This window comes from Falco biarmicus, chromosome 3 (assembly GCF_023638135.1).
Source record: "Falco biarmicus isolate bFalBia1 chromosome 3, bFalBia1.pri, whole genome shotgun sequence".
Classification (NCBI taxonomy): Eukaryota; Metazoa; Chordata; class Aves; order Falconiformes; family Falconidae; genus Falco; species Falco biarmicus.
In genome coordinates, this window is record NC_079290.1 from 55,024,353 (window position 1) to 55,047,638 (window position 23,286).

Sequence of the window (23,286 nt, forward strand, 5' to 3'; positions counted from 1 at the left end):
CAGAATGTAAAACTTGAGGGTTGAGATAAGAACAGTTTAATAATTGAAATAGAATAAAAATGAAAGAACAATAATAACACTGACAATAACAGTTGTAATGAAAAGGGAGAGAGAAAGAACAAAATCCAGAGGGAAAGGAAGAAAGGAACGTTGGTGCACAATGCAAGGGCTCACCACTCACCACCCAATGCCCAGCCAGTACCCGAACAACGATCTGCCCCCCAGGTATATACACCAGGCATGCTGTCCTGTGGTATGGAATACCACCTTGGCTAGTCTGGGTCAGCCGTCCTGGCTGTGTCCCCTCCCCATTCCTTGTGCCCCTCCAGCCTTCTCGCTAGCAAGGCCTGAGGAACTGAAAAGTCTCACATCAAAGCCAAAGCACAGAACCATACTAGCTCCTATGAAGATAATTAACTCCATCCCAGCTGAAACCAGGACACAAGGTTTCTTGCTTACTCCTTCAAAGTGTTACAAAGCGAAAAGGGGCACTTGCCTCGCTTACAAAAGGCCTGCACCAAGAGAAACACTGGCATTGTGACCTGCAGAGACGGGCAGCCTTTCTACCAGATGAGTGTGAGACAAGCCACTGATGCGTGGTACAAAAAGTGGCAAAACAGAGGTTCAGTGTGCTATGTTCTTCAGTCTTGGCACTCAATTTTGCACTCATCAAAGGAGTAAAGCCTTCACTGCAGATTGTGCTTATCTCCAGTTGCAGTCTCCAGCCATTGGACTTTGGATAACAACGGCTGGAACCAGCTCACGGAGCATGTGTAGACACCATGTGTGCTACGTGCAGAGGGAAGTGTGTGCAGCACTTGGCCTCCGAAACCCAGCAGCCCTCATTTGAAAAGTTGCTGGGAGCAAGCCCATTTCACCAAGTCCAATCACTTGGACTGTCTGCCCCTTCAGGACATCCTCGTTTGCTTTAGTCTTTCCTTCTTCACCCCAGTGATTACAAATTAAGAGGAAAGCAAAGAACAGAGCAAAGAGATGAACCTGGAGAACAGCTGACAGCATTTTTCCCGAGCCCAGTGCACTCACGTGGCAGGACACAGGTGCCTACAAGAGAGTGGGCCTAGAACAATTTGATGCAAACAGTAGCCTTAAGCTACTCGTGTCAAAGTGTCCAAGAGAATGCAATGGCTTTGAGGAATCATCTAGCAATGTCTCACAGTCCCCCGCTACCTTCCTCATTAAACCTCAAACAAAGCTGCAGGGTGTGTTAGTGCACTCCAGCTAGTCTTCCCTTGGGGGGGAGAAGGGAAAAGCTGGAGTCAAAGACAGTGCAAAGGGCTGGATTCAGTGGTAAGATTTGAAAATGGCAATAAAGGGAAAAAACAGCAGCTGGAGGAGAAAGAGTACAGGGCCCTTTTGTCACCACGTAACATACAAAACTTGGCATACTATGCTACTAAGATAGTAGTAGTCGGAGCCAGCAACAACAGCTTTCTCCCCACAACTATATACACTGTTTTCTCTAAAGGCTGAATACGTGAGTGACAGGGGTAGCTGCCCAGGCAGCTTGGTCCATCAGAAATAGCCACCAGGCTAGTAGGCCATCTGGACAGCAAGAAGTGGCTGGAGCAAGCTTTAGATGCCTTGCAGCATCGGTGGCATAGGTGGCTCTGCTGCTCAGTTCCCAAGCTTGAGCATGAGCACACCGAGAACTCAGAGGCAAGGGAGCATGATGGCAGGGTTTGCCCTCATCATCTTATGGGAATACTAAACCCCCATTCATAAAGTGCAGAAAGACTGGGGAAGAGGGGGGAAGTGAACCCTAACTACTGGTATGGCTGAGCAGAGCCCAAGTGTCTCCTAAGTGCCACTTTAGAGGACACTTTTCTCAGAAGCAAAGCTAAACTTGAATGAGAGGCAGGCTGAACCCTTGGGAGGGAGACAAACATTTTTAGCCTTTTCACCAAGGCCTCATCTGTCCCTATCTGAAATTAGGCCTGAAGACCTGCCAAAAAACCTTTCTGAAAAGGTCTGCTACTCTACTCCTTACAGGATAAAATTTTTGGGTTTGGTGTCTGTTTGGGGCAGGGGGGAAGAAGCGGCACACAGGGAGGAACTCCTGGTGAAAGAGACAACTTGCTACGGCAGCAATGAAAGCATGCAATCTGCATCACAGGCAGGCCGTAAAAACACTTGAATTATCTATCATACTTGATACATCTATTTATCAGTTAATTTATTTTCTCCAACATCTTTCATGTTAGTATTGCATTGCTTTAAAGAAGACGAAGAGGCAGGCCAATATGCAGATGCTCATCTTTGCTCTCCAACCTGCACTTAATTAATTGCCAGTTGCTTTAAAAATAATTTGGGACAATGCTTCCACTGCACATTGCTGAAGTCTGAGACTGTTCCTGTGGTTTTACTTCCCAGAACAAGTGCAAAGCTCTCACCTCTGCCCAGCTGTTAAAAAAACTAAAACCAACAAACCAAAACCCCAGCTTGCATGCTGACTGACTGGGGGAAATCAGACAAGTGAAAGGTTGCTTTTTCTCCCTGTCTACTCCCTCCTCCCACTTCAGGTAATCCTTCCCTCTGTCACCCAGTTCTGTTTAAAAACCTTAAAATATAGATGTTTATCATTGGTAAGTCACGTGAGACAACTGTACCAATTACTGTGATGGGCAGATAGCCAGGGCTCGCTCTCAGAGCCACGCCATTAGTCATGGTGATGACAACTTCAGACGCTGAATTTCTCACGTCAGGAAACAAAGTTACCAATTTATTATTTTTAATAAAATAATTGCTTTAATGCAGTATTTAAAATAATTTTAAACATCTGATTGATAAGATACAGTACACAAATATGGAAAATGCTGCACTTTACATAAAAAGTAAAGCTAAGCATTTAATTATACAAAACAATTTTGCCTGATGCCATCAATATCTTGCAAACTATAGCTTAGTCAAAGTACTGCTTTTCTTATATATATATATATATATGCTATATATACATATATAAATAATTTACAGCAATCATTTACTAGATTTTTTTACTACTCTTCCAACAAAAAACACATAACCGATTCAAAACTTACTCAATTTGGTAACTATCAGCAGTGGTTCTGACATTGGAGGGTGTTTGAATCATCATTTCAAGTTTTGAAGTAGCATGCTGAATAACCACAGGAAGCTTGTTCCTTAAACCAAAATAGTTTCAGCAGGAAGCCATTCAATGCAGTCAGCGCCTTTCCCACCGGTCCTGGGAAACAGCCATGCTATACAGCAGGGGTCCTCAAACTACGGCCCGCGGGCTGGATACGGCCCCCCAGGGTCCTCAATCCGGCCCCCGGTATTTGCAGACACCCCCCCACCCCCCCCGCCGGGGGTTGGGGGGGAAACCAAGCAGCCGCAGATGACTGCCTGCCACTGCATCCGCGCGCCGGCCCCCTGGTTAAAAAGTGTGAGGACCCCCTGCTATACAGCATTGTGTCATGAGAGGCAAAACGTTTGGAGGCTACGGAGAAGGGTGACCCAGAGGGTTTTCCTTCCACCACAAGGCAGTCTTTACCAGCAAGTAGAAAATCTTTGAATCTATTCTTGCAGTCTTAATAATCTGGAGTCCTCCTCACTGAATAGAAAGCAGGAAACTTGTCTAAATACTTTCTGCTGGGGAAGTTTCCCCGTCACACTGCATCAACGTATTAAACCAATATCCTAAAAAAGCAGTGAATCCTGTGCTTTGCAAACACTGCTTTTTTTCCTTAAGACAGTCTCCAGCTGCAAAGTTTCAAGGCATCTCAAGTTCTCCCTTGTCAGCACAGGTTGCTTTTGTTCATTTCTTTCTATATCTATGCTAAAGTTCAATGCTATTTTTTCTATCTACAGAAACATAAACTGTTTATTCTGTTTACCACTCCTTTTTAGGGTCTTTCACTCCCTGTATTCAAGTTTAGTAACTCCATATGGTCCCTGAACATTGAAGTATGCCCTAACTACACTGTCTGATGTACTTCAATCACAAGAAAAACAATTTGTTCACCTTCCCTCAGTCATTTTCTCAGAGGAAAGGGGGAAGGCAGCTGGGGCGAGGTGAGGGGGAGAAAGCACCCCTCATTCCTTTTGCTTGCTACTTTGCTCTCCACAAGCGAGTATCCAATAGCAATTCTAAACCGAGAAAAATTAAGATGCTGAGTCAGACAGGGAATACATTAGCATGTTGACTGACTGCTGGCTCACGATTAAGTAAGTTGCCATGCTATGAAGTTCTTTTGAAGTGTTGTTTCCCTAAATAAGGTTGGATTAGAAGAAGGCACTACATGTAGAACAGATGTTGCAGACTCTGGCGTACCAATGCAAGCGACATACATAAACCAGGGACATGTATCAAGCCCTCAGAGCCTGCAAGACAGTTAAATGCAAGCAGGTAGTCAGGTGCTTGTGTGTGCAGCTCAGTGTTTTCACTGGTTTACAGACTGGTTTAAGCCAAATATTATTAAAACCCCTACAGGTGCTAGGTTAGGTATTTAATAAAAATGTTTATCTGTAAACAAGAGTTATCCTTACAACGGATCATCTTCCAGAAATTGGAATTTCAAGACAGTGCAACGATGCTTCAGTGTTTTCTTTGGCAGTAGACAGCAAGGTAAAATGTAAAATTCAGATCACTTCAGAAGAGCACGGTACAAGGTCAGAGAATGCTTCATCTCCCTCTCTTGTTCCATGCAGAATATCAAGTCCCTGAGACAGACACGGGTTATTCTTGGACAGAGCAGCTGTTTGGTAAGGCTAAAACCTGATGATCCAGGAGGAATTCCATTGCCATTCAAACCCTAAATGGAGGAGAGAAAAAAAAAAAAAAAAAGATTAGAATTGCATATAAATAGAAGTTTTCAACCAAACTGGTTCGATTATACTGCCTACTAGAATAAAACTAGCCTTCTGGTGTTCAGCTTTACATGTTGAAAATCCAGAAGTTCTCACACATTAAATACTTTAAAGATGAAGCAAGCACTTGCAGGCCGATGGTTTATTTCAGTCAAAGCAAACAGAAAATTCTATCCTTCTTTGAAACTATATTATTATGGCACGACAAATAACTGCTGTTTTGCTGAAATCATACGACATAGACGCTTGCACTGAGAAAGGACAAGCCAACTATGAAGAAGGTACTACCATAACTCCTGTGCAGAGCCCCAGGTTGTGCACAGCTATTACTCCCACTTGCAAATGCCCAAGCTCCAGAAGTTGACATCTCTTCTTGAAGAAAACCATCACTGCGAGTGGGCTCTAGCCTTGGAGCATGGCTGGGAGAAACTTTTACCCTGGCCATCACCCGTGAATTGCTCTTTAAGGGAGGAACAAACACACATGGTTGAAGCATCCACGTGTTCAGAACACTGACTGTATCTGAGCGTATCCATCTGAGTCGGCTGCCTTGCTTGGTTATGAAAGCAAAATAGGTAAAAGATGATGATGTTTAGTAGTTATACATTCAGGCTACTAGAATGAGCAACCCCCACACATTCCAAAATGCCCCAAGATTTATTATTGGGGCGTGGAGGAGGAAGATTACCATGCACTGCACAATAGACTGGCTACTTATCTTGGAGCCAATCTACACAGCCAGTCTCTTATCACTACTGGAGGGTTCTTGGTAATGAATGCAATTTGTACAAATACAAGTGCTCAGTCTCTGTAACTTCAGCAAGGCAATGCCTGCCAGCATCAACACCACTTGGAGATGGTGTTGCTTGGATGCTGTGTTAACTATATCAATTCTTACCCTAACACTCTCTGCAAGACTTCAGCAAAATGACTTTGCCCACTTTGCTTAGAAAAATCTGGTTAAACCCCCAATATATTAGAAACAAATACCAGTGCTGGACTATCTATAGCAGTGACTACTACTGTTTTTAGGGGGGAAGCATCGAAATTTATTTTAAAAAAAATAAAATAAAGAGATTCACCAGAGAGCACACACCAACCACTGAAAACCCAGGGCATATTACAGAAATGGATGCTGTATTTCTTACTAGCAGCATGCGGGGTATTCAGCACCATTTCATTTGCTTTACAGTCGATGCTATTAAACACTATGAAATGCCATCATTTGAAACTTTCAGTTTGTTAAATGGCTTGGAACAAACGCATGCACAGGGAAGACTGCTGGCCACATCGCACAGAGAGGGCACCGCTGTCCTAGTAAGACACAAAAGGGTCACAGTTCAAGTTTGTCATATGACAGCACTGAAGGATCCAGGGAAAAAGATAGTTCTGCAATGCCGCTGCCAGCACGGGTTGAAAAGGAGGTCAATCCAACAGGATGCAGCAGAAGGCCTGAGGCAATGTTATAAATGAAACAAACCCCAAGGGTTTTCAGTAACCCAACAGCAATGTCCTTTATAATTCAAAGAACTTTATTGAGGTGAAAGTATTTTCTCTCTAAATAGTCATTAGACTAGAAGTCTTACCTTTAAAAAGACACCAAACAAAGCCACCTCAAATCTGTTCAGTCCCTTAACAAAGAGGAGGCAGGCAGCACAAATCCGCCAGCCTGCTTTGGAAGCTGTTTGAGCTGCAAGATGCTACAATAGGGCAGAAATGCCAAGCTGCCTGCGTTTGAGAGAGAGTTGTGGATTTTTTTATTCGTAAATTCTTACCCATCATGCCCAGTGCAGCGCAGAGACATGAAGTGATGTTATGCTGTAATACCACATCCAAAGCCAAAGCTTATCCTGAACTGTTTGCCAAGGCAGCCAGTTCATACTTTTAAGTTTCGCGTAGCATCACACTGGCTTATCAGAGCTACTGAGTACAGCATTTCAGGGGCCAGGGGCTCTTTGACTAGTTACTGAATATATCTAAACCAACAGCTGCTACCACAGACAAGTTAAAATAAAAGGTCTTTCTCTCAAAGCACGTGATGATTTAAAATTAAAGAAGCCAACAGCCTAGGCCAGGGGTCCTCACACTTTTTAACCAGGGGGCCGGCGCGCGGATGCAGTGGCAGGCAGCCATCTGCGGCTGCTTGGTTTCCCCCCCAACCCCTGGCGGGGGGGGGTGGTGGTGGTGGTGGTGGTGTCTGCAAATACCGGGGGCCGGATTGAGGACCCTGGGGGGCCGTATCCAGCCTGTGGGCCATAGTTTGAGGACCCCTGGCCTAGGTCATTCCAGCCCAGATTGGGACTGTGTTGGAGAACTCACACTGAAATAAGTTTGTACAGGAATGAGCACAAACTCCTTTTACCTACTGTCTTCCACAGCTGCATCGAAACACTGGTCTTTATTGTTTTTGTTTTGGACTTTGGACAAAGCAGTGGAGGGTGATACACTGCCTTTTTGTAATACAACATTTGGAGACCCAAAAGTGAAAACACTTGAAGTTAAAAGGCCATCTGCACATCAGAAGGAAGCATCCCAGGCACCTCTGTTAATATCCAAGGCCTTATTTAAGAAGTGCCCAACTCTGAGCTATCCAGGGACACTTTACGGGGAGTGTCCTCTGCTGCTCGGTTTTCAGAGCCTCTTCTTGAGCAAGTTCCTGGTGGGCAGCAGGTCAATCTTGTCTGGCCCTAGGCAACAGTCAGAAGTCCTCTCCTTTACCTCTCATATACCCCTTCCTGCACAGAAGCTCCCCCATGCTGCTTTTGAGACCTTGAATACCCTGGTTAGAACACCACCAGTGCAATCCTTGCGCCCAGACAGCTCTATTACATTCCTGCCAGCTGGGCAGCATCCACTTGCACCTTGCTATTCTGGGGGATTCTTCACTGCAGAAGTCTTCAGTCATACCCCAAGACAGCTTTGTAAGCCTCTTCAGAGAGGAAGCAAAACCCAGCTTTTTCAACCAGGCCACAGACAAGTACAAAGGTAAGTGAATATAAAATGCAACCCTGTAGGACCAACTCTAGCAAAGGGTACTGCAGCCAGACTGCACCCCGCTGCTGCAACATCTAATTATTAGTGTCTTAACTAGCAACTTTGTTTTTTCTTTTTTCAATTTATCTGTTGGTTGCCTTTTTTTTTTTTTTTTTTTTTTTAATTGGGAACACTCCTGCTCTCCAAGAGGGGAGGCTGGAAGACATCAGCCATATCCTGAAGTTCTTGCCTTTCACTCAACCCCCAGCATTCCACTTTCCTTCCAATAGGGAAATGACACCGAAACGTGCAGCCCGGGAAGGGTAACTATCAGCATAGATACTGCCACTCAGCCTGGGTATCAACAGCTGACAGACCTTGTTCGTAAGCCAGGTAAGATACTGCACCACTGCAAACCACCCTTTACAGCACTGAGACCACCAGCTGGCTTAAAACCAGCCCCAGGGGGCCACAACCGCAGCAGTCCCGCTTTTGGCCTATTCTCTGGGTCGAGTAAAACCAGCAACTTTGGCAAAGCAATACCCTGTCGCCCGTTCTTGATCCTTAGAACCTTTTATACACACCTGACAGAGATCGGTTACTCCCACTGATGGTGGCAGCAGAACACACCGCAGAGCTCCTGCTACAGTGCCCCCCTGTTGTGCAGCTAGTTTTGTTGAGAGTTTGCTCCCAGCGCCTGCTTTAGGATCTGTAGAGCTCTCTCCAGTGGCTGGATCGAGAATTAAATACCAACTCTGAAAAGGCAAGAGTGAAGCTGATACAGAGCCACAGCTCCCGACAAGGCTCTTCCTTTACCCAAGCTATCATCACCACCTTACTCCTAGTCTCCAAGGCATCTGGAGCATGTGACCTACAAGTGTGGATCACAGGTACTGACAAGGGTGTCAAGAGTTGCTCAGAGCTATTTTACAGACCCTGACACAAAGCTCAGGGGGTCAGCAGACACCTTCCCACCAAGTCTAGGTCGGGCTCAGTGAGCTTGCTCCCAGCAGAGTACACACTCCCTTCTCAAATTCAATGGCTTCACACCAACCACATTCAAAATTTTAAACTCGAGAGTGGGGCACTTTAAGGGAGCAGAGTGTTCAGTCAAATGTTAAAATCTAAGCCAAGAGTTCTCATTTGAATTTTTGGTGTGGCATAAACACATCCTAGTCCCAGAGTCAAGATCCCAAGAGAGCAAACTGTCATTGCACCTCTGCTGCACATTATAAAAATACCAGCAGCAGAAGGAAGCAAAGTCATGAGTCAGTTTCCAATGACATCTCCAAACACTGAAAAACTACAGCCGTGTGCAGCAGAGACGTTCTCGAAAGGTGGTAAGAGCACATAGTAAACCGGAGCAAAAGCACCCAGGTTTAACCCCCAGCTCTGTCACCTGCTGTCACACTGAGGTCAGTGGTATCTAGTGTACCCTGTACGTTAGTTTCCCAGCTGTAAAACACTGAACACGTTCCTGTTTCACGGGGGGGGGGGGGGGGGGGACGGGACACACGGTTAAAAAGCCATTAACATATTGTGGTATACTCAAACCTTCCCTGGATCTGCCCCAACAGCAAGGGGGAACACAAAGAGACCCTGTCAAAATTGTGACAGTTTTGCTTGTACAAATAAGTGTCTAATTTAGGCCAGCGAGAACAAAGTGAAAGAAGCTGATATTACTTTGGTGACAAGCCAGCCTACTGATGCTGACTATTTTAAAAAGCCTTGGTCTGACAGAAATACTCCCACTTTCACAATACTACGTTAACCAATATTTATATGATTCTTTTTTAAAAATAAAGTTGGTTGCATTAAGTCATTGGGGTTTTGGGGTTATTTTTTTCTTTTAACCTTACAGACTATCAGGGTAGATCAAGCCGATGTCTGAAAGGCTTAGATCTCTGTTTCCAGGCTGCTTCTTGTGCAGCTGAAAACAAACATGTATATTTATGATGTTATCTGCAGCCTACAAAGCCACCTCATGAAGCTGTCAGAACTATATAATAGAGAATGCTATTCAACTACACGTTTTTCCTCAGATTTCATTGCAACATTCCTACAAGTCCTTTCAAACGTAAGCAACAACGTGTTTTACATATTGAAACAAATTACTGTGAATGCAATGTCAGTTTATTCACTATTATGCCCAAGATTCATGTACGCATGTCACTTTGTATGGGTACATCAGATGCTTAATCTGTACCTGGAGGTAATGAATACTATACAAATATGTCATGTTAGTTAATAGACAATTATTAAGCTGAAATTTTCTGGCTCTTTGCCACATCATTTTAAGCAGTGTATTGTCAACTAAATTATAAATCTCTTGACCCTTCACATGTCATCAACATTTGCACGCGTTACCAATATGTTCAGCCTAAAGCTACAATGCAATTAGTCATTTAAATTGCAGATATCTTTCGCACATAAGAAGAATTAAGTTCATCTCTAGCACAGAGAAGGCACGATATGGGCCAATGGACTGTATTTCTGAAGTGTGTGAATGGCAGACGAGAATATTTTTGCCTATTTACATGGGAAAAAATTCACATCAAGTGTATGGCCTAGACTGACAGCAGTCAGGAAACACAGCGTTGAAACTGAAACTCTCCAGCTGACAGGGCTGTGCTTAGCTAGGTCTTGCAGCACATAAGTAAGATGCTGAAGTCGTATTTTATAATTGCAGTAACATTTTTAGATCCCCTCTTCCCCAAAGGTACAACCACACTGTAGACTTCAACTGTCGATAACTTGAATAAGAACCAGCAGCTGAAATTAACAGTCTGCACATATTAAGCATATTCAAAGTAGACAAAAGAAACACCCCTCTTGTATCACTTTAGAACTATGGGCTGGAGGAACGGGTGGTGTGGTAGAGACAGAAAGAGACACAGAGAAAGAGAGGGAAACCCCTCAAGTGTAGAAATAGATTTTGTAGCTTGGCTCTGAACATCTACTTGCATACAAGTAGTCTAGGTCCAATTTAAAGTGATTGCTTTTAAATTCATTTTCTGCAGCTTTTAAGAAAATACTTTAGCAGACTATCACGAACCAATGCCGAACACCAGGCAGCAGTCTCTCTGCACCCCATGGATGTACAAGGTGCAGCAAACCTATCATCGTTCACTGCAGCACCAACTACTGCATTTAATTCACATTTAGACACAGTTACATCCTTAACATCAATACTGAAGCTGATGAATTAAACTAGTGTCTCCTCTCATCACAAGGGTTCATGGCCAAAAAGGTGGCAGTAACTTCTACAGCTGCTGCTTATAAGAGTGTAAAGCCACATACCCCTTAACTATCACACATTCTTCCTGCAAATGCCAAAAAAATGAAAGCAATTTGATTGTCACATGGTGGAAAAACTGAAACATCTTGCTCCCCTAGTCATTTGGAAGAGTTGGGGTTTTCTTTCATTCTGCAGAAAAGGACTTGTTGCTCAAAGGTTTAGTTCTTCCTAGGTCATCCTGAAGAGCATTTCCGAAGCTTAAACAAGTACCATATACAGAATATGTTTAATCAACATGCATACCGGCATCCTAAGCTGTAAAGCAAGAAGGGCAACTTTAAGTTCTGCTAACAATGATCAGATGTGACAGAGACCTAGCCCTAGAAGAGAAGATGACAAGCTTGTTTTCTCCACCCACAATCAATAGTAAAAATGGAACAATGACCAGTGTGGTAAACAAGACATTTCTCCCACTTCTTGTCAAACTTCTCCTCAGAAGGAGAATACAAGCCTATTTATGGACTGTGGTATTAGATGTGTATCACTCTGGAAGTATCACATTATTTTCAGTATGTTTGGCCAGAGCTAGGAGTTTTGACAGAAAGAAAGTACTTGAATGGCTCTGCACTGACCCCAGGATATCAGCTGCATCATTTACTTCTGTAGCAGCTACCTGCAGTAGCCTGTTTCCACAGTAGAGCTAGACTATGGGTGGCAAGGCAAGACTCACACTTACTAACAGAGCAGCTAGTCTTGGCAGTGGATAGAGCAGCCCCAAGCAGTACCTGGAAGGAGGAAATTTCATTTGCTGTTCGATCAGGCAAAAAGAAAGAGAAGACACAAGATTTACCCTTAAGTCAGTCAATGCAACCAACCTGGAAGGCGGCAAATGAAGGACACGCCACCAACAGCATTTCAGGCCAAGACAGACTGCATCACTTCCAAGTAGTTAATGTGTTACTGAGCCAGAAAACAGATGAGAAGCAAGCAGTATCCCCCCCCCGCCCCCAATTACACAGAAGTGCAGGCATACAACTAAATTTTCCCGTATAAAGTAGAATGTCCAACCACAGTCTTCCCATAAGAGTAACACCCAGTCTCCTAACTCTACTTTCAGAGTTCTACCTTTTTTATCCTCCCTGCTGTGTGATACCACACAAATATACTACTCTTAGTTGAAAATCAAAGATGACCTTGGACCCAGGACACCTTTGGCTAGAAGGAAAGAAAGTTTGAGGACTCAGACCTGCAAGTCTTGTTTCCTCACAGAAAAAAGCTTTAAATATCTGCAAGGGTTTTCAGACTTCTATGACTCTAGTTACAGTGAGAATGAGACAAAGCTGTTTCCAAAATAGCTTTGTCATCAGAAAAGCAGTTAAACTTAATCCAAAAAAATCCATGACTATTTCTCAGTATTGGAAACATTACAGAGTATGTTACCAACCAATAAAAACTATGAAACAGAACACAGAATTGGAAAAATTAGTCTGTGGCTTCAAGTTTACTTTTTTCTGATTTGTTTTAGAAGTATTCTCCCTTCTCAAGATGAATTATTTTTCAATTTTTCCCACCCTTTAATTCATTACTGTTCTCCACATGCCCCAAAACAGGGAGTGGGGAAGAGGTGGGTAAAAAATACACAAACCCAAACCCACATATGAATCAAATCCAAAGGCCTCTCCCCCTCATTGTATCCAAAAGACCGTATCTGGTCCAGAGGGAACAGAATGAGAGAGATGAAGATATTACCACCTCTGGAATACAAGTAGCACCAATTAACACATTTTCACAATAGAAGGATTTTCTTACCAGGGCTTTCTCAAATTACTCTTACTGAACAATACTATTCAAATGTTAAGTTGCAGTGAAGAGAACATGCAAAACTACCCAAAGGAGTGTTTCCAACAAGAAGGGGAAAAGAATTCCCATTATACTGATGTCTTTTTTTTTTTCCATTAGGTCTAGAGCGTTAGTCTTATTTTTCATTCCACGATCATCACAGATTTGCCCCTACTGCTATTTCAAGTTATATAAGCAATAATCACAGCAAGATATAGTTTACAGTTTTTACATCGCCTTTAGGTCCACATTAGTTGACAGACACGACACTCCTCTGGGCCAAGGAAAGAACTTCTTTCTCTATTTGTTACCTGCCACACTATGAGGTGATGTGGCTGCTGTAATGTACATGCTTGTGTCACCACATGTTCTAGTTCCCAGATCAAAATAATCCATAATAGGTCTCCTTAAAAGACCAAGTAAAGACAGCAACATTTCAGAGAACAAGGTAAGACCAACGTGCAGGAATCAGGCATTCAACTATCCCCAGACTTTCCAGAAGAGGTGCAAAGCCAGGTGGTGGCACAGCACGGAGAAACAGATACCTAGGGCTGAAGAACCATCCCGGTTACACACAGATACTTTCGTGGAGAAAGGAAACACGGTATGCTAACAAAATGCTGTTCTTAGCCATCACGCTTACTGCAACAGAAGGTAGCAGATCCATACCAACCCAGTTTGCTGAGCGGACTCTTCCACTACCCATTACATTTTGGTACTGAATAAAGAAATGCAAATACGTAAAAAATTTGCTTACAGCGTTTCACTCCTTTAATACATACTGTAACTGATTATTTCCTCCCTGTCTCCTCAAATACTTTCATTTTACACCAATAAAGGCTTGAAACAATTCCTTTCCATTAATTATCACAAGCAGGCAACAATAAAAAGAAGCTGAACCAGAGTCAACTTTGCTCTAACGTGGACATAAGAGATACAAACACTGTACAAAGAATGTCATCCAAGGGAATTTGAAGTCGTTAAAAAATGTAATGCAGTTAGCATCAGTGATTTCATTCAATACTGTCAAAGGATCATTCATATTCAGGAATAACTTTTTTTTTTAATAAAAAAAAAAGGTCACAGGAGTATTAGACACAGATTTACTCCTTGCCATTGCATAAATGTCAGGAAGTTCTGACGTTTAAGATTACTTGAGAGTAAAACTGTCTCTATTTGCAATTTGAAATGAGAAAGTACATCCTGCCTGTTTAAATTATTCTCAGACAAGTTGCCCAAAATGATGATTTTAAAGATGCCCAAATGTGTATCAGCCTAAGGCCATGTTGTACTTGCTTTCAGTTTCAAAGACCTTCTTTCATCTCTGAAGAATGGAATGTTGTTTACTGCTCAGGGTGTTTTGCCATGTTATCATGAATGTATTACAAATGTTCTGCTTCTTGAACTACAGAGTGTTTTTCAAAAAACATTCGTTAGTCTACAGAAGAAGTCTTAAGCCTTTTATAAATCCTGCTCAGATATATTGGGACACTTAAACATCTAAGTCTAACATCCTTCTCAAGTTTGCTATCCTGCATAATTTCACAAAAAAAGAAAAGAAAAAGGTCTGCTGTGAATTGCTTTATGGTAGCATGAAGCCTAAGTACTAGGCACTGGAATGCAAGATTGCATGTGAGAAACAAAAGTAGTTTCACTGGTAGAATTACTTTCACCTATTGCCCTTACAACTCAGTCTAGAAAGGGAACCTATATGAGAAGCATCTTAAAATACAGCAGGTGAATTTGTGACAATGAAAGGCTATCAAGTCATCAAGTTTATGGTCAGTTTTAGGCACATTATGTCCATGTTCTTCTAAATTGGCAATGAAAATAATGGATCACCACCTTTCAATAGCTACACTGTTATCTGTCTCACTTTGGCACAAACTTACGAAGCTTTTAATAAAGCAGACACATCACAGATGATGAGAAATAACTGAAAGTACCTAACAGGCAGACTTGTTAAATATTCAGAAACAAATCCGGCAATAATTAACAGAAAACCACTATGAAGAACAGGAATAGTTGCTTGATATAAGCTTAGGGAAAAGGAGAAAAGAATGGGGCTAACTGTTCTTGTGCTAGACTAATTTCTTCAAGTTTTTCCAGTCGTATTATAAAAAACCCCAAAACCCTATACCTTCAACTTCATATGTAAGTGCATTAAAAAAAAAAAAAAAAATATCAAAGAAGGGAAGAATAGCTGCTCAAAATCTGGGAATGCTGCTTTATGCAGCTTGTTTAGATACAGATTCCTTCACTTTACTTGAAGTAAACGGGGAGTGTTCAAGGAACTAATTGTGTCTCCACGTCAGAAAAAAAATAAATCAGAGAAATACGTCTATCCCATCTCATTAGAGAGGGTTCTTGTCACAGTCCAGGCTGAAGGAAAACCTACGGGACAAGTGCCACCACCGTCTCAGTTACGCTGCAAATAACTGAGCTTTATACAAGGTCCTTCCAGACTCCAGTATGCAAAAACACCAGAGCAATTTCAATCCTAACATCATCTATTTAAGCTTCCTAGGCCACAAGAACGAAAAAAACCTTAAGTTTTATCAGAAAGGACAACTTTACCACCACTTCCTTCGCACAAGTTACCTTCCAGGCCCCTGCTCACTGTGCTTGGGTCAGTAGCCAACCAGCCATTTACTTGAGCAATATCAAGACTTCATGAGAAAGAGGGGCAAAACAGCAACAACACTTGAATGACAGCCCACAGCATATTTCTCCTGTCTCCAGCCAAGATGCTGATGGTTGCCAGTCTCCCTGGAAAGAACTGCAGCTCTGCAAGCTTCACAGGTCCCAGAAACAGTTAATATCCAGCACAACATTAAGAGATTTGTTCAGACCAAGATTTGTTAAAAATACCTTCAACGTACTTTTAAAATGCAGCGTGAGCCAGAAACGGTGAGCTGGCTCACTGCAGGAACTGAATGGTCTAGCTTTATTTATTTATTTATTGCTGGGGGGGGGGGGGGGGTGGGTGGGGGGGTGGATCTCGCCAAGGTGAACTCATAGTATATTTAAGAGTTCCTATGCATTGTGCGTGGGAAAAAAGTCATCATAAGTTCAACTGAAGGGCCACGACAACTAATTGTTGCAAAAAACCACCAAAGCTTCGCTACCCTCCACTGCAGATGGAAGTTTCTCTAAGCCATCATTTCATTCAGTCCTTTACACGCAGTGCTCTTATCCACAGTTCTGCCTATAACACACAATTAGACATCCCCATCAGATTTACCAGAAACAGTCCTTTCAAGTATCTAACACAGAGACTGGTTTTCTTACAGTACGTAACCAGCCATTTAGTGTAAAAGAATACCCACTTCCTCATACAGGGAAAGATAAAAATAATTCAGGCTAAAATACAACATCATCCAAGTAATTGCAAGCCGTCTCCATACCTCCAGTCCAGATCCAACATTTGATGAATCCAACGGTCTTTTCTTTCTTGGTCCAATGGCTGCCAAAGCTGTGAGGTTGGCTTCTCTCTGTTGCATTTGTGCTAACTTCAACTGTTGCATCTAATTTAAAAAGAAAACACCTACGTTAGTCACGATATACAACATCCTAACAGTCTTGCTGTCTTTATGGCGGCATCAGACAGCTCTGCAGTCCCTACTGAAAAATGTATTTCACAGCATCTTTTCCTGTCTTTCTGGATACTTTTGACAGATTCCCATACTCAGTCACACTTAGAGCCTTGAAACGCTAACGGCCCTATAGATAGCACTGTTTAAGTAACACTTTCTATGGAGACTGTGCTGTGGTATCAAAAGAGCCTTAACAGGAGCCTTGCTGCTGGTTCCTCAGCTTGTAAGCTTTGCCATTTCTGATTAACAGAAAATATTGATCAGAATTGGTTTATGAGGCCAGATTAGTATTTAGAAATTGAAGTCACAGAGTTCTGCAAACTGGGCACATTCTTAATATAAAATCTCAATTCATGACTGCACAAGCAAGACACTCAAGTGTTTTCATGCTGTATTACCCAAACCCAGCGTTCAATACTGCGTTCTGAAACATTTTACTATCCAACTGAACAGGACGCTGTCAGTTCACCAATATTCTTTCTTTACCCAGTACATAACTTGAATGTTCAGGCATATCTGCAGCAAGTTAAGAGATACACTGCACATATTTCTTTTCACTCACCTGCAAAAACTGTTCAACACACAAATCCTTAGAAAAAACCTCTGCCTGGGTTAGATAAAGTTGGGATAGGAGAGAAACCCACAGTCAAGAGAATTTAAAAAAAGTTTTACGTCTGTGTTTTGAGGTACACATTACTTCATTCTGTTCGATGTAACTGCTGCTCTGCCAGCTGCTCTGGAGCTCAACCCATCAAGCTTGCTCCTAACACTTACTAGCTTGGCTTAGCCGCCTTATTAATACAACCACACTGCTTTCAGATCCACCAGCTGTCCAACTTGGAATATAGAAGGAGTAGAGTGTGCTCACTCTCTCTGGAAGCTTTTCTATTTGCTCAGGTCGAGTTTGTCCCTAAACACAAACCTCTGGGTTTGATGTTAACTCTTAGATGATCTGACACGCCACTAGAACAGCTCATTAGCCCATGTGCTCCCCATTCCCAGGACTTAAAAAATTGTTCAGATGGGAATTTTCTGCACGCGTATCTTTAAAGAAAGTACTGCCATGTCATGGTAGCAAAGCATCTAATTTGCCCCCCTTACACTCCCCTCCTCCCACCTGCAAGCACAAAAACAATTAATTGGAATTCTTCATCAAGTCACTACAGATGTTTTTCTAAGTTTGCAATACAGTATGATTTTGCTTGCTTTTCAGTTCTCCGACAGCCTACTTGGAGAAGAGAAATTCAGCTGTTAAGAACTGAGCTTGTAGCACCTACACAGCATTAGTCCACCATTTGCTACTACTTAAATAGAGACAAATCCACAATAAATATATACTGTGGTGTTTTGGGGAGGAGGGATGTTTGGTTGGGTGGAGTTTGGGTGGGGGTTTTTTGCAAGTCTTATTTTATTTCAGATTGGTAGACTCATTCTTTCTTACATTAGTGATGCTGGCAGGTTCCCATCAAGTACTGCAGCAGCTAGGCTACTTAAAGAAAAATAGTGCTTCAGTACCAGATTCCTCAAAAGACATCCTCTCCTGTAAGATTCAAACTATACACACGCTCAAGATTTTTCAGTAGAAATCACAGAATGCAAAACTTTGACATATATATTTTGAGACTACTTGTTTTGGGGGTTTGGTCAGTGGTTTTCCTTTTTTGGAAGGTGAGAGAAATGCCTTAGTTATAAAAACACTATTACAAATCAGCTTTGATCACACTATGTAGGCTTTTGCTTACAGAAATGTAGTAGTACTTCTTCAGTGCTAGATACAATCATTCACATACCACACAACACTGTTCTTGCTTTTTGTGTGCAGTGTAAACATGTATAACCTTATTTATCAGAACTCATTCAGTTCTGAATGGGGTTTTGTTTGTTTTTTCAAAGTACATGGCATTGCTTTCAAGAACATTTTAGAGACTTCAAGGTTTTATGTCCCTTAAACTTGAAAACTACTACTGTTCTGCAATTGTCCCAGGTTACCTCCAGCCAGCCTACTGGCATAAAATGTTTAAGATAAACTTCCTTTTAATCTCAGTCTTAAATACGTATATTTTATATTCAGGAACAAGTTACAACCAATCAGGGATGGGGGAAAATAAGACTAAATCTAAAAAAGTAACTTAAAAAGTTTCTAAGCCTTAGCGTTTCATGTGATGTCTTCATCACTCCCTTGATTAATGACGAGCAATAAAACGCCGAGATTCTTTTGGCAGAGGCAGGTGCTGACTCCTGCCCCAGCTGCCCGGCCATCCCCACTCCCAGGCAGCTATGGAGCATCCCTGCAGAAGTACACCTTCCTGCCAGCAGTGCAGTTTAGTTATCACGGCAGCTGCATGTACACCAGTCTTGTCATGAGAAGCGGCATTACAACATGCCACCCACATGGCATCCCTCTGGGGGCAGATTATATTCCAAAAGGCTCCAGTGGCAAAGAAAACCAGAAGGGGACAGAGGATTTGCTTTACTTAAAGCGAAAAGGACTTTTAAAACCATTAAACTTAAAACAAAAAAGAAAGCAAAAGCCTTTATTAGCTTAATCTTGTACTTCCATCCCTTAGAGTCATCGGAAAACATATCCCCCCTCTCCATCAACACTACAAAACACACACAAACCAGCTTCACCGCAGTTAAACACGTCAAAAACTGGTGGCTACTGAACATTGGGTCGGTGGCTTGAAGCAGCATTGAAACAAGACCACCACCACTCCTCCTTTTCACAGCTGATATTGACAGGCAGCCATGGTAAAGACCGAGGACAACAGGCAGAGCTATGAATTAAATATCAAAGGGGCTTTGGGTTGGCATCAGCATGGGGTGGAGGGGACCGGGTGGGCTGATTGCCTCTTGGTGGACTACCAGAACACTGCTCTGGCTGAGGACTGGGTAGCGCCTGGGCACATCACCATTCACCCCACGCAATTCAAGCTGACAAACCATGCTGTCAGCTCAGACACCCTGCAGGAGTGAGGACACTGCTGCTGGAGGGCAGTGCTGGCAGAAAACCCACCGATACAAAGGACAGGATGACACTTGGTGGATGGTATGAAAAAGAAGTGCTTTCTAGGACCAGAACTGATGCATCTTCGACCAAGCAGTTCCCAAGACTATGACAGAAAGGTTTGTCATTACAATCATCTAATCTCCCCGATACTTTTTCCACCTCGTAACCAGCAAAAGGATTTTTCAAATCAAGCAGAACCTCACCAGGGTTTTGGAGCAAAAGGGGAAAAAGAAAACATAGTCTTGTTGCATTCTAGACATCTTGGGATTTTTCTGAGAACATAATTAAGACAAATGAATTTAAACACTCAATCTCCATAATGGACTCAACAGATCCCCATTAAGCGATATGGGCAGGCATCCAAATTACCCTGCTGAAGCCAGAAAAATCATCTTTTCATCAAGTTTTGTTCCATTAAGAAGTGGAGATTTAACGTCCAAACATTGTGTGAGCAGTTAAAAGCACAGGATAAGGAGAAGACAGGTAGATAACGTCAAGGGATACCCGAGGACACTGGCTGGCTAACTACTGCCAGATTTTCCCGAACAAGATTAGGAAAGAGCAAGAGGCAACTATATTGAGTCAAATCTTTCACAGACAGTTTCGTAGCACACAAGTTAGGGCAGAAAGATCACTGCAGCAAGTGAAAGACAGTAAAAGTAGTATACACACTTTATTAAAATATAACATAGAGAAGTTGCATCTAGTATTGTTGCCCTTCTAGAGGTCAGTTTTATTAATGTTGGTGTCTCTGACTAAAATAGGATACAAATAGAAAACATCATATCCAGACATACGTGTCTTGAAAACAGATGATTTTTTTCTCTTGAAGACAGGACCGTGTAATGGCAATTCAAGAGGAGCAGAGGGAACCTGCTCCAAACATTGGACCTAGAAACTTGCCAGTTTCCCCTCACCCCAACCTTCTTCATCTGCTGAAAGATGCTGCTGTTCCACCATGACACAGGAGTCCAACACATGTTCTGTTCAAAATCCATTCCTCAAGAAGGGCACTGAGAGGGGACAGTCTCCAGGCAAGAGGCAAATGAACATTCATGCTCCTTCTCCCCCTTTCCAATTTTTACATATACTAAGAGTCACAGTACAAAGAGTTCTAAAAACCTGTGCATAAAGATCAAATTGCTATGAAAACGTCTCAGAACTTGTAAAATAGTCTTTGTTGCTGCTGGCCTTTTTAATAATAAAAATAGGGTTTAAAGTCTGGTCTTGCAGCAAGCAGGAATCTCTAGGGTGACACAATAACCATTTTAGTTAATCTGACCTGCAGCACAAATCAAGAAGTAAGGTATGTTTTAAAGTCCTCCCTTATAGAGAAATGGCATTTGCAGCATGGCTGTAATCACACAAAATGTAAGGTTTTAAAATTGACCTCTCTGTTCTTCACTCAATCCTCTACTGAGAAAAGTATTTCTTTTCCTGCTCACAGAAATTCTCTCTCACTTACGTCTCACACTCCCCATTTCAGAAAATACGAAAAATCTATTTTACTGCTACACCAACGACATTTTTGTGGCAATTCAATATTAAAAATTAAATTTCAAATTGCATAAGACGACAAGAAGTACTTCAGCTACGAGACGATGAGACTTTTTTTTTTAAAGCAATACTGCAAGCTGGTTTTAAACTCTTTCGGTTATGCAGTACGTGGTAGGTGGTTGTCTGCATTATCAGACCTCTGATAAGTTATGCAAATCTCACAAGATTTTCACTAAACAGGAAAAATCCCTTGAATGCAACCCAAGAAAATGTATACAGCAGCAGGTGGCTGCATTATTGAAGGGGGGAAAGGAGAGCTACCTAGCAGAATACATGCTCACATTGGAAAAGGAGTTAATGAAAGCCCTCGTGTCTGGTCACAAAGTACCCAGAGCAGAACAGGATTCATGTATTTGTTATAAGCCTTCATAGAAGACAAAGCACATGAAACCTTTACTCTCTAGATCCTCAAGAATACTTTTACCAGGGAAGGTTTTTCTGAAGGTAGAGATGAGAAATTAAACATCTATATTAGCCAGGGCTCACAGAGCTGTAACAGGGCTGAGGTTAAAGAAAAGCCAAACAGATGGCACTTATCCAGCACGATGCTGGCAGATGACACACACCCCAATAAATTCATACCGCTGTATATTGAAGCTCCTGCAGAAGTGGGAAAAGTATATACACAAATACACATAACAAAGCATATGCACAAATAAAGAGAGACTTCTTTTCTCTGCTTCTCAGTTTTAAGTGCTAGGAACTTATGTTTAGAACACCCCCCCCCCCCCCCCCCAAAAAAAACCCCGTGTCTTGACAATGCAGTAACAAATAAATACAAGATGTAAATGAGCTCAGAAGAAATGCTGGTAAGATAGACGGGGAAGCTAAACACCACAGTTCTGGACTTGGTTATAATTAATATAAAGGAAAGACTAAAAAGTGTATGTCCAAGATATTTGGCTTAATATCAAGCAAAAGGTGGGGATGTCTCCACATATGACATTGTAGGCTGATAAGAGTATGGGGCAGATTAAATAAATATTTAAAGTAACAGGAGAATGGGCAGGATAGGAAACCAGGGAAGGCTGAAGACAAGTTAATGTATGCCTAAGGGTTATGTGTGCTATCCAGCAATAAGTACATCAGGAGTAATAAAAGCACTAAAAGTAGATGAACAAGAATTTGTATAAGACTTGTGGGGGAAAAAGCAAAGCATACAGGCATTCAAAAGAAGTCCCTGATTCTTTCAGCTTCCACAATACAGAAATTAAACAATAAATTAATAAATATTAAAATTCAAAGTAAGTCAAAGCAACTCTGGCAAGTTAACAACGTTTATTTTTTTTTTCTAGCTTGCATCAGTGAAAAAGGAACCTGAACATCTACATGGGCCTTTACTATTACTCTTTACTGTCTATTTTTAAAGAACAAAATATTGAGGTACCTTTTAAGTAGGGTCACTAACCCCACTGAACTGACTTTTCTCTCCTTTTTCTATCCATTTTTTTTTCTGACCTGCTTTTTCAAAGTTTCACTGGGTTTCATTGTGTCTTCCATTTAGGGCTTTGAAAGTTTTCTACTCTGTCGCTTCTCCCTTCATTGTCTTTGGAAGAAAGCACTCCATTTTTTTTTCACGTTCCCTTTAAGCATTTTAAAGAACTTGTGACGAAAATGAAAAATAAACCTTAAAAATCTGTTTTCAATCCCAAGCTTCTTGCACTGGTTGTCATAAAGCTCAATGAGCATTACTGCCTCCAGCCTCTACCTTTCCTACACAAAATTTTCTGCCCTACAGGTTGAACGCAGCTGAATAGCAGACTTCTCATATGGGGGACGTTCTCTGAGGAAAACTGACATTTGAAGGCTGCATATTTAAACATTTACCATCCTCTCCTCTTGCCTATAATGCAATTTCTCTTCTTGCAATTGCTTCCTTTCAAACTGTTTTAATTAGCCATACAATTAGTTTCCACTGACTTTTCCCTCTGTTGTAATTTAGATTTAACAGCAGAAAAGCAGAACAGTATGTGCTGGTTTGATATGCAGCCCTAACTTAGAGCAGAGATGTATGCAATACTGTAGACTTCTTTCAGGTTAATATTCCACATACGTGCTTCAGTGGCAGAACAGGCATGACTGTGGCTGTGTCCCCCATGACCAGGTGCCTTGTCTGACTCGAACGAAAGGGTGCAATAAGACATTCTGGAGAACAACAGAAAATTCTTCCATGATAGCCATGAAATACTATATCCATAGGAAAATCAGTTGATATCTGACATTCCTAA

General features: G+C 42.0%; 1 protein-coding gene across 2 annotated transcripts in view; it reads right to left on the bottom strand.

The window, feature by feature from the left end:
• Positions 1 to 2,745: 2,745 nt before the first annotated feature.
• Positions 2,746 to 23,286, bottom strand: part of TAF4B (TATA-box binding protein associated factor 4b) — a 75,087-nt gene continuing 54,546 nt past the window's right edge. For both annotated transcript variants that reach the window (XM_056332773.1, XM_056332772.1), the window contains exons 14-15: positions 16,303 to 16,422; positions 2,746 to 4,790 (exon numbers count right to left, since the gene is read on the bottom strand). In XM_056332773.1, coding sequence (XP_056188748.1) covers positions 4,623 to 4,790; positions 16,303 to 16,422 — 288 coding nt within the window. In that variant the 3' untranslated portion in view covers positions 2,746 to 4,622. The remainder of the gene's footprint in view (positions 4,791 to 16,302; positions 16,423 to 23,286) is intronic.